Genomic DNA, 11,870 nt, shown 5'->3' with positions numbered 1-11,870 from the left:
TTAGCATATCATGAAAAGGTTCTCTGAACGAGCAGTTAACCTAATCATCTGAATCAACAAAGTAACTCTAAACACCTGCAAAAGATTCCTGAGGCTTTTAAAAACTCCCAGCCTGGTTCATTACTCAAAACTGCAATCATGGGCAAGACTGCTGACCTGACTGCTGTCCAGAAGGCCATCATTGAAGCTCTCAAGCAAGAGAGTAAGACACAGAAAGAAATTTCTGAACGAATAGGCTGTTTGCAGAGTGCTGTATCAGGGCACCTCTGTGGGAAGGAAAAGGTTTTTCAGAAAACGCTGCACAACAAAAAGAGGTGACCGGACCCTGAGGAAGATTGTGGAGAAGGGCCGATTCCAGACCTTGGGGAACCTGCGGAAGCAGTGGACTGAGTCTGGAGTAGAAACATCTAGAGCCACCGTGCACAGGCGTGTGCAGGAAATGGGGTACAGGTGCCGCATTCCCCAGGTCAAGCCAGTTTTGAACCAGAAACAGCGGCAGAAGCGCCTGACCTGGGCTACAGGGAAGCAGCACTGGACTGTTGCTCAGTGGTCCAAAGAACTTTTTTCGGATGAAAGCAAATTTTGCATGTCATTCGGAAATCAAGGTGCCAGTCTGGAGGAAGACTGGGGAGAAGGAAATGCCAAAATGCCAGAAGTCCAGTGTCAAGTACCCACAGTCAGTGATGGTCTGGGGAGCCATGTCAGCTGTCAGTTGGTCCACTTTGTTTCATCAAGGGCAGGGTCAATGCAGCAGCTATGAGGAGGTTTTGGAGCACTTCATGCTTCCATCTGCTGAAAAGCTTTATGGAGATGAAGATTTAATTTTTCAGCACAACCTGGCACCTGCTCACAGTGCCAAAACCACTGACCATGGTATTATTACTGTGCTCAATTGGCCTGCCAACGCTCCTGACCTGAACCCCAAAGAGTCTGTGGGGTATTGTGAAGAGAAAGTTGAGAGACCAAGACCCAACACTCTGGATGAGCTTAAGGCTATTGAAGCATCCTGGGCCTCCACAACACCTCATCAGTACCACATGCTGATAGCCTCCATGCCACGCCGCATTGAAGGCTGCAAAAGGATTCCTGACCAAGTATTGAGTGCATAACTGAACATAATTATTTGAAGGTTGACTTTTTTGGTATTAAAACACATTTCTTTTATTGGTCGGATAAAATATGCTTATTTTTTGAGACAGAGATTTTGGGTTTTCATGAGCTGTATGCCAAAATCAGTATTAAAACAATAAAAGACCTGAAATATTTCAGTTATATTTCATTATGGAAAATAATGAACTTTATCACAATATGCTAATTCTTTAAGAATGACCTGTAAATGAACACATAAAACACCACCCCAGGTTTATAATAATTATGTCATAGTAATTTTAATGTAATTTTTATCATAACTAGACTAAAAGTAGGAATGTTTTTATAATAAATGTATTAATTATAAATGTTATGGTAAAAGAAATTAAATATTTTTTAAATTTTCTTTATATATTTCATTTGACAACAAAATTATATAATAAAAATGAATAGCATGTTTATCTTGAGAAATTAAATTCTGGAGAGCTTACTAAAAATGTATTTACTGGAAAACAACTTATAGTAAAAATAACACAAAACAGCCCAATAATAAATGGTTAAACCAAAATGTTTTGGCACTTGCTAATCCAAATATTTTAACCACATTAAAATTGCAAAAATGGAATGGTTGAGTGGTTCCCAGCAGGTTTTGTGGCTTTTCAGTGACCCTTCATTTCTCAACAAGAGAAAAAGAGGCTTGTGATGTAATCAGCTCTTTTTTTCTGCTATTGAAACTTAATCAGAGAAGGTAAGCAATGACAAAGCTTAAATACGACAAGCATAGGTCAGAAGGGTTTCTGTCAGCAAATGTACTTATCTAACTGGATCGGTGTAAAAAACAAAGATTTGAGTTGTTGTCCCCTCACAGAAAAAGAGAAATTCACTAGAAAATGGTGAGTCATGAGTGAAAGACTTGCAATGTTAAGAGAAATTCCCCTTACTCTGGTAATGTGTCTCCTGTCTTGAAAGTATGGCAGTCATAGTTCAGTAAAATGCTTCGGCCTCGAATGTAACAGCATGTCTCTCTTTACAAAATTTAAACTTTGACTATGAGGTTAACTTCTGCAAGTATATGGGGGCTAATAGCAAATATAGTCATTTACACTTATTTGGTGACTTTAATAGTGGTAAACCAGTGTGGAGCACAGAATTTAATTAAAAAAAAAAGACCACATATTCACATCTGTAAAGTCAACAGCTCTTTTATTAAGACACAAAGGTTGAACTAAAAACAGCTAACAGAACAGGGGAAAATACCCCAAATGAATAATCAGCTTCAAAGCAAAAATACTCCTACTTCCAGTGGTTTCCCCTCTTGTTGAGGACATGCTCCATGTCGACATGCTCAGAAGTGTCCAGCTTGATGTCATACTTGGCCAGGATCTTCATGATGGGCCTGATTTTCAGCCACCACTGTGTCTTCGGGATCCGATGCCTGCAGTGAAGCGAAAGGAGAGGGATCGGTCACCATTCTGACTGACGCTCTGTCCAGCGCAGTATGTCGGTTTAGTTAGCAGCTGTGCGGCTTACTCAAAATCTGTGTCGTCTTTCAGGTCAGCAATAGCCTGGAAGGTGAGTCCTCTCTTCCTCATTCCCAGGACGCAGGCAGAGTTTGATGTGTTGGCAAAGATGCGACCTACGGAGCCCACAAAGTCAAATAGTGAATCCATCACCAAACTCCTCAGACTTGCTTACAAACTTTATAAGCGTACCTCAATAAGTTTGAATATTATCGAAAAATATTTGATAGTCTCACTACAGAGAGTCATTTATTTCAAGTGTTTATTTCTATTCATAGAGATCTTTAAGTCTTCCAGCTATTGAAGGTTTTCCAGGAATCAATAACATCCCAGAACACTAATACAAAAAAAAAAAAGGATCTTAATACGAAAATATGACCGTGCTGAAAGGTGTCTCCATGTTCTGGGCAGTGTTTATTGTCAGTTGTTGTCCTGACTCCTTAAGCTTGAATTATTGGATCAATCCGGCATGGAGGTGAAGTGTCCACCATCACTTTTAGCAAATATTTCCTGCCAGATTTCTGCTGTGCAAATCACAAACACTCTAATGTAAGTCTTGGCTTTAAACTTCTCAACTAAAACAACAACTGGGTTAAACCACCGTAGTCATTTTCTGTGTTTTCTTGTGTTAAAAAAAAACAAAACAAAAAGTAATAATTAAGTGCTGGCTAATTTTTGTGTGCATCAACAGTGCTGTAGAGCACAGTTTTTAGGTAGCTGTACCGTGCCTGCAGCACTCCTTGAGCTTGTCAGTCAGCCAGAGAATAGATTTGGCTCCCATCTTTGTTCCAAAGTTTCTGTCAAAGGGAGTCGGAGTGCCACCCTGCAGTTGAAAGAGGACAGTTGATGTTTAATCACTTAAAAAGAGAAGAAAATGTTCTGGCTGCATTTTGATTTTTGATTTTTTTCTGACCTGCTGCATGTGTCCGAGAACATTCAAACGGCAGTCAAAGATTCCTTTGCCTTCTTCAGAGTAGAGGTTAAAGAGGAACTCTGTGGTGTAGTTAGCATTGCAGCTTTCATTCCTGAAGGGAGAGAAAAGACAGACATTTGAAGGGAACACAACTCAGTACTCAACAAAAACGGAGGAGAAAGGACATTTAGATTAATCGGATAATATGTGAAGGGAAGGCTTTGGCAATAATTTTACAAATTCAGTGACAAGTAAACTAAAAAGTGCTCCTGAATTCTAGTTTTGGAAAAGTTTTTGTCTCTTGACTCTCTTCTGTCCTGCAGCTGAAACAAACATACCTGAGAATCAAACCTCTCTTCACAGTCGTCTTCATTTTCTGCACAAGATGCACTACGTTTGCCTGTGGTACAATTTTAAACATCACAGGGTCAAAGCATGTTCCGTTAGCCTAATTATATTGTTAAATTTATTTTTTTTAAATCGATGTGCATGAGCTGATATACAATTTCACGCTGCAAGCGTGTTTCTTTATGGATTTCAACTTGCCGTCAGGTCCTTGATGCTGAATTTATCCTCGTATATGTAGGCGGCGTCAGCCCCAGCAGCCAGCCCTGCCATGGTGGCCAGGTACCCACAGTATCCGCCCATGGTCTCGACAATGAAGACGCGCCGCTTCGTCCCAGCTGCAGACTGCTTGATTCTGTCGCAGGTCTGCACAGAAAGCAAACCATGAATGTTTCAAGCCGTTTGATTTTTCCTCAAATGTGTAGTTATTTTTGTCGTTTCACTGCTGACGGTGGTGATGGTGTTCAGGGCGGTGTCGGCGCCGATGCTGAAGTCGGAGCCCGGGACGTTGTTGGAGACGGTGGCGGGGATCACCACAAAGGGTATGCACAGCTCTTCGTATTGTTCTCTGGCCTGAAGCAGCTCCAGACCGCCAACGTAGGCCTGCAGCAGAGAAAGATCTTTTTTACCATTAGGGTAAACATGTCAATTTATTTATCGCTTGGGAAAAATGTACAGACACAGATAAACCAACATTTACGAAGCCTGGCTTTGACTTACCTCAAATCCACCAATAATAACCAAAGCATGGATGTTGAACTTGGCAATGTTCAAGGTGATTTTCTCCAATAACTTTCCTGGCAGAGTTCTTTGGTGAAATAAACACATATTTAGCTGTATAAATAGAAGCTTACGGTAAATAAAATGTCACGGCAGCATTACAGCAACACTACTTCACCTCTTGGTTCCCAACATGGAGCCTCCTTTTCCAGTCCAGCCGGACACCGTATTCCAGCTTATGGGCTCAATCTGCAGTCAGACAAAATGACCACTGTTTAAACACTCATTTCAAAAGCAGCATCACACAGAACACAAAGTACTAAACAACATTTAATCCCCGAAATGCTTACAGAAAGAGACGTTAAAGGACGGATCAAAATGAAGAAAACTGTGTTGCGAGTGCGACCATGGACCTCTGTCTTAAGAATGAAGCATGAATGCAATATTTTTAGTCGTAAGTTATAAATTTGGTTACATCTACAACATGGCCACTGTTGTTTTGTTTTTAAAAATCTGTTTTTCCAAGGCCAAACATATTTTAGTCTAGACGCATAATGTTCTGCTGTTAACCAGGTGTTAGAAATGATTTTCATCACTTCTGAAGACGTCAAAACAGCCCTGCAAATTAAACGGATGACCATTAATTGGCTAATCTAATCTGTGAGTCTCTGTGTCGCCTTGCAACAGGTGGACAACCTCTCTGCCTCTCGCCCAATGACCGCTGAATATCCCAACACCCTCATGTATGCATAAGTGGGTATGAGACAATAGATGAATGGATATTTTAATGTCTACTTGCATTAATATTCTCAGCAAGCTGTGATACAGCGAAGCTTAAGATTATTAATATCTCTAGCAGGGAAACAGGAAATGAAACTGGCATGTCTCAAATGATAATAAAGTTAAAAGGAGGATGAATTTTTTTTCATGTTTCCAAGTCCTTACGGTTGAAAGGCCTTCTTACCCTAATCTTTAGCTTCGTCCACAGAGTTTTATTAAATACAAGTCAGTCAGAAGAAAAGTGTGTAAAATGAAAAGATTTATTGCCCTTCACTGTATAAAAAGTGCTTTATAAACCAAATTGATGGATTTTTTTTTTTATTATTTTTTTTTATATATGGGTCTGAAGCACAGATATTAACAATGAACAGGTACCTGTCCTTGAGCCAGACCATCAAAACCTTCATAGACAGCAAACATGGAGTGGCCCTCGATGATGCCCATCCTCACCGCTGCTCGGACCGCGGCGTTCATGCCGGCGCAGGGAGCTCCGATGTTCATTACGGCCACGTTGATGTTGCTCTGCCACGAAGAGAACGAGCCCAAGTGTTGGTTATAATCAAAATATATATATAATTCATTTTGATTGCATTAATCAAAAAGTAGCATTTGGAGTCTAGTACGAAATTAAGTAAAAAGGAGGCTCACCTTCACATCTGGAGGATTTATGTGCGCCAGCAGCTTATACGTGTTCCAGTTATTTTCAAAACTCCTGCAAATGAAAAAGGTTATTTCCTGTATTTTTTATTTTTTTTCAGTGATTAGAACTGAGAATATCTGAACAACTTATTATGAAGCAGGAAAAAAAACCCGTTCCATTTAGTTGTATTTTTTTCCCATTTCATGCACAACCCTATCAACATTAGATAACGTACTTTCCCCTGAGCTTGATAGCGTCTTCAAATCTGCCCGAAGCCATGGCAGCAGTCACATCTTTGGTCTGCAAGACAAAGAACACGTTTAGGGGAAAGCTGGAGAAATACATCTTTGCTATGTTAGTGAACAATCAGCAGGAGCTGTAGGCAGAAACACTGATACGTACCACTTGGACACACTCCATGAGGGGCAGTCTGACTGCCTGGTTCCCAGACAGACTGACCACACAGGCAGGAGTGTCCGGCGTGGCCTCCAGCAGCGCCATCACCGCCTCCACGCCCATCCTGCTGCCCTGAGTGGCGCACAAACACTCACATCAGCACGTTTGGGTGACAAACCGGTGAAGCTGCTGATGTCCGAGACAGTCACCAGGACTCTGTCGAAAGCGGACGGCGTTCCCCCTCTCTGGACGTGTCCGAGGATGGTGGTGCGCGTGTCAAAGCCCAGCCTTTCGGTCACCAGCTGGAGGCAGATGAATGTGCAACCTTTAAAATATTGTTGTGAGACACAATCAGAGCAAGGGCACACAGTCAGAGTAGAGGAAGACGGAGCTTCACCTTTTTGATCTGCTCTGATGTGATTGCTTTGCCGTCTCTGGTGATCGCACCCTCGGCCACAATGATGACATTCAGACGAGAGCCCCGAGATCTTTGCTAAATGATATGCAAGAGTCAACAAGACGCCTGCACATTCTGGAAAAAATAAGTATTTTTTCTTTACATTAACTTTTATTATTTTTCTTCCACTTTCCAATTATACACTACCTTGTGTTGGTCTATCATATTACGCAAAAGGAAGTTGGTAGTTGCAGCAGGATGAAAATGTAAAATAGTTCCAGGGGTGTGAATGCTGCTGCGTGACACTTTATGACATCCATAGCAAATAAAGAAACTTACGTCTGCCAGCCTCCTGCACAAGTGGTTCTCCCAGCCGTCATCCGGTGGCATCTCTGGAATGAAAACCCAGTCGGCTCCACAGGACAGAGCCGACACCAGGGCCAGATATCTGCAGCCACGCACCAACCATGGCGACAATCAGAGCAGTGGTCTCCATTATGCATAAAACGAGCAAGGAAGCATCGAAACAATACATGCACTTTGGTCACAAAAAAATGACAAGAGGAGAGACAACATGTGGCAATAAAAAAAAGAAACCTCCAACAACTGATGGTTCCATGACTCATGACTTTCTAGAAATTCTGGAACATAGTAAATAAGATGATTGAAGTACTTGGATCAAAGTACTACCATTCAGGCTTTAGGTGCACACGTACAAATAAAGAACTAGAAACTGACCCGCAGTGTCTGCCCATCACTTCCAGGATAAATGTCCTCTGGTGGCTGCAAATAAAGACAAAACATTTTAGAACATTTTGTATCATTTGTTTTATGGCCTGAAACATTTTGATGTGATAAAACAAAACAAAAAAAAAAAACAGGGTAAAATACAAAAAAAAACACAGCACCGTAAACTGTTTAAATTGATATTATTTAAATAAAGAAAATAATAATAATAATACTGTTGGCATAAAAAAAAAACGTCTTTCATTAAAAGATGTTCAGCCACTTCTAATTTTCTCTCACTTGAGATCTAAAAGGCAATACTGCTTTGTAATTGTATTCCTTGAGAGGTGCGCATTTAATTTTCTGGTTCTCGCTTCTTAAAAAAAAAAAAAAAAAGCAAAGTGGCACAAGCCTGTCTGAACCTCTGCGCAGTTGTAGTGATGGCGTCCACCACCTCGATGATGCGATGGAGGGCTGAGTCAGTGCCGATGGTCATGTCAGTGCCACAGAAGTCGTTGTCAATAGAGCCAACCATGCCCACAATGTTCAGGTGGGACGACTTCTTGGCTTCCTCCAGTTTAATCTTCCCTTAAGAAAAGAAAAACACTGATCGTAACGTTTGCTGTCTGAATACGACTGTCTTGATATCACGGATCCTATCAGATCCCACCAGTTTTATTTATTTATTTACCATCTTTGACGAGGTCAGCCAACAGGCCGCCCCAGTCCGTCCTGAACTGGTTGGCTCCGGTCAGACTGCCGTCTCCTCCAATCACACACAGGTTGGTGATGCCGAGCTTCACCAGGTTGCAGGCCGCCTTCATACGGCCCTCTCTGCACATGAAGTCTTTGCAGCGGGCGCTGCCGATGACGGTGCCACCCTGGCACAGAGAGAATCTGCTTTGTTGTGACTTTCACACTGACATTTGCGATCAAAAATCCGAAGCCAGTGATGCCACGTGGTTTGTGAGCCAACGACGATTTAAGTTTGAAGGCAACCTGTCGCACCCACTCGACAGCTCGTCATCAGGCCTTCACAGACGCACCGAATCTGAGTATCAGGTTCAAAAGCCTCTCAGCTGGAGCAGCTAAAAGGTCAGGTCAGATAACTGGACTTTTTTCTGGCACTCGGTTGCAGACCTCCTCCGGTTCTGCAGTCAGTGTCCGGCTGCATAACCCTTTAGGACCATAAATTAAGATACTAGAGAGTCCTCTCTATTTCCTAACACAGCTTTGATATATAGAGAGGAATTGCTTAGGTCTTAAGACTGTACAACAAACCCGTATCATCCCTCTACCACCGCCATGTTTTACAAGTGGTCTTAGATTCTTGGTTTTCTCAAAGACGTCGAGCTCTGTGTGTTATCTAAAAATTTTTTCTTTTCTTTCAACTGTGCAGGAAGAATAAAGGGATTGGTGACAGGTAACGTGTCGTTTGTTCACTTAGCATGTGGAGTGTATGCCAACAACAGACAATAACTGGGATTAAACTGGGTCAGAATGTGTTGGTCAATACTGATTCTCCACAAACTGCAATGTAAAATGGTGTTTTAATCCATAGCGTAACTTTTATGGCCACTAAAGAACACAGTGAATTTGAATGGACACACAGATGAATGAGGTAATATAAATAAGGGTAAGCCTGTCTCAAGTAGCCTCTTTTTTGATGGGCAATTTTTTTTTGCAAAGACTTTAGTATCTATTTTATTTATTGATTCAGGTGTTTTGGATATTTATTTTGGAAATTTAATATTTGTTCTATTTCCAATGCTAAATGCTTTTTAGAAATAAAATTATTTTGATCTTTGAGAGGGAGTACTTGCATGATTATGTAATTTCCACAGTACCTCTTCAAAATAGTCTCTGAACAACAAATATTATCGTTTATCACAGTAATGTCTGGTACAATTTATCATGCAGCAAAGTTCATTGACAGGCCTAAAAAAAAAAAAAAGCCTGAAAATATTTACTCCATTTATTTTCTTCATTCTTATCTAAACCTTCAATTAAATGAAAGTCCAGAGTTTCTCGGACCACACATTAACAGCTGTGCTCATTAAAATAATGTTCGGTGGCCCTTTAAGGAAATGCATCTTCAGCTCTTTTTGACTCACTATGCAACTATTAATCTGTGTGACTTTGCATAAAGTGATGTTGCTGCGCATCACTCACCAGCTGAAGCATCATGGACACGCTCTCCCATGTTGCTGGCCGGATATGATCCCCTCCATCCACCAGACCCTGGTAACCCTGCATCCCACTTAAACTGTTATTTATTTATTTATATATAGAAAGCACACGATACACGATAACCAGAAAGTGCATACCTCGTGAACAAAGAAGACTTTGGCTCCGGTGTAGAGACCCACTCTGACTGTGGCTCTCACCGCTGCATTCATACCTGAGAGCCACAAACAGTTTCATATGTGATGCTTGTTTAATTCACAAACGCCGATTCTCCCTCATGCTATAAACGCTGCAACATCTCAGCCTCAGATCTTGACCTTTAAGCGCGTTAACCTTCATCTTGGCACCTCAAGAGACAAAAAATAGCCTTGGATCAAAGAACAGGAGCCTGGTTCAAGGGACTCACAAGTCATGTGCGGGCCGTCCGTCCCCTGGATGTTGTTGCGCCAAAGGCCACTGTGAGAGTTTGTGTTGTGAAAAAGCAACGCGGCATGTGGCGGCTCTTGTTTCAGCGGACAGCAGCTGAAGGATCAGAGGGCGTTTCTTTTCTCCATACCAGAAAAAAGGTCAACGCCACTAAAATTAGCCCCAAAGGGGTGAAAAATAAGGAAACTGACGTGGGCCAAAGCAGGCGAATAAACGAAAAAAAAAAAAAAAAAGACTGATGGGTGGTGAGGAAATCAAGGACAATAAAACATCAGGCAGTTGAGTGAGTTTTGGGGAAAATAATCCAAATTAATTGCGAGTTAATGCAGCGACTCGTTTTACGATTTCAATTTAAAACGTCAAGGTAGAACAATGTTTGAAAAATGGTGACGTAATTGCTTATCAATCCTCATGTTTTCAAGCAGGTTTTGCAGCTAATATCCATATAAATCAGAGTCATTTGTTTCAAATTGCACACGAGTATCTTAAGATTTCCAGCTTTAATAATTTGCCTCCAAAACAAGAGACTCGGTTTCAGATTTCCTCTCACACACAACAATACGAGGGAATATGCTGTTTGAGTCCCTCTGCACTAATTTAGCGTTTTATTATTAGTTCACTACAAAGTTGAAAATAAAAATCAGGAGAATTTTGCCACTCGCCTTGAGCGTCTCCTCCTGACGTCAGCACAGCGATGGACCGTCCAACGCCCATCTTCGTTGGATCCATGGCGGCATGAAGGTCCGCGGACATGTTTCACGGAAAGACGGGAGCGCTAGGGGAAGAGGTGGAAGGATGAGGAGGAAAAAAAAACCTGAGTCGTTCTTATTGAACTCTCTGCTTCTCAGGGGGAGTCACGAGAGACGGCTCAGGCTTTATAGAATACCACTTCTATTCTTACCCCCCACCTCCCTCTGAGGCCTTCACCACTCACTCACTCATACAGCCAAACTAAATATAAGCAGGACCACAGAGGGCAGCTACACACAGAGAGACAAAGACCACTGAGCAATAATTGACTTTATGATGAGGTATTTCCCATTAATGCAGTAGTCTAAAGAAATTGAAGATAGCATTCAGAGAATGATTTATTGTAAAAACAAAAATGAGTAATGAAATGTGAATTATTGTTGCAGGATCTCATAAAACACTGACTAAAGGAAAAACTGCTAATTCTGTCTGGTGTGTATTTAAGTTGATGACATCAGAAAAGGTTCAATAATTCGTCGGATCAGCTGGTACTGGTCAACATAAAGGTGGTGTTGGAAGCGGGTCCGGAAAGGGTTATGAAAGCATTTCCAAACTTGTATGTTTACAGATCTGCAATGGGACAGATTGCCAAAAAAATAGAGAAGTAGTCACGACCCAGTGACGTCTAATACCTTTCTTCCCCACGCATAAATATGCCAGTGATAAATGTAAGTGGCTTGACAAAAAACCCTGAAAAGAACAGCTTCAATTTCTTTATCTGATTTTTTTTCTTTTCTTTTAGCTCTGATGGTGACCAGACTTTGTTTAGACTGATGAGGAAAAACCATACCGTTTTGGGGGACAAACTCCTTTTTCAGTTGATACTGTCGGTTTTAAACGTTAAATACATTTATCCCCCCCCCAAAAAAAAAAAGAAGACATCTAACCTCAAAAATTTTCAATTTCTTCTAATGTATGATGCAAAGCTCAGAAACCTTTCATTGCGCTCGGATCTTTTTTCACTTACTTGCGACTTTCTTT

At 41.3% G+C, this 11,870-nt stretch overlaps 1 protein-coding gene across 1 annotated transcript; it reads right to left on the bottom strand.

The window, feature by feature from the left end:
* Positions 1-2,275: 2,275 nt before the first annotated feature.
* pfkma (phosphofructokinase, muscle a) lies at positions 2,276-11,001 on the bottom strand. Its single transcript, XM_008413554.3, has 22 exons — positions 10,802-11,001; positions 9,854-9,927; positions 9,699-9,776; positions 8,218-8,407; positions 7,949-8,114; positions 7,539-7,583; positions 7,140-7,248; positions 6,801-6,896; positions 6,613-6,705; positions 6,410-6,535; positions 6,243-6,307; positions 6,016-6,079; positions 5,743-5,889; positions 4,766-4,836; positions 4,588-4,675; positions 4,318-4,470; positions 4,069-4,233; positions 3,861-3,922; positions 3,523-3,634; positions 3,333-3,432; positions 2,620-2,725; positions 2,276-2,524 (listed from the first exon to the last, which is right to left on the bottom strand). Exons 1-22 carry the CDS (start codon positions 10,890-10,892, stop codon positions 2,383-2,385), a joined length of 2,343 nt encoding a protein of 780 aa, XP_008411776.2. The 5' UTR covers positions 10,893-11,001; the 3' UTR covers positions 2,276-2,382.
* Between the last annotated feature and the right edge of the window lie 869 nt (positions 11,002-11,870).

Source organism: Poecilia reticulata, chromosome 7 (genome assembly GCF_904066995.2).
Source record: "Poecilia reticulata chromosome 7, P_reticulata-male-v2, whole genome shotgun sequence".
NCBI classification, from domain to species: Eukaryota; Metazoa; Chordata; class Actinopteri; order Cyprinodontiformes; family Poeciliidae; genus Poecilia; species Poecilia reticulata.
Note: the sequence above shows the minus strand (reverse complement) of the source record. Positions and strands in the feature narration are given on the sequence as shown.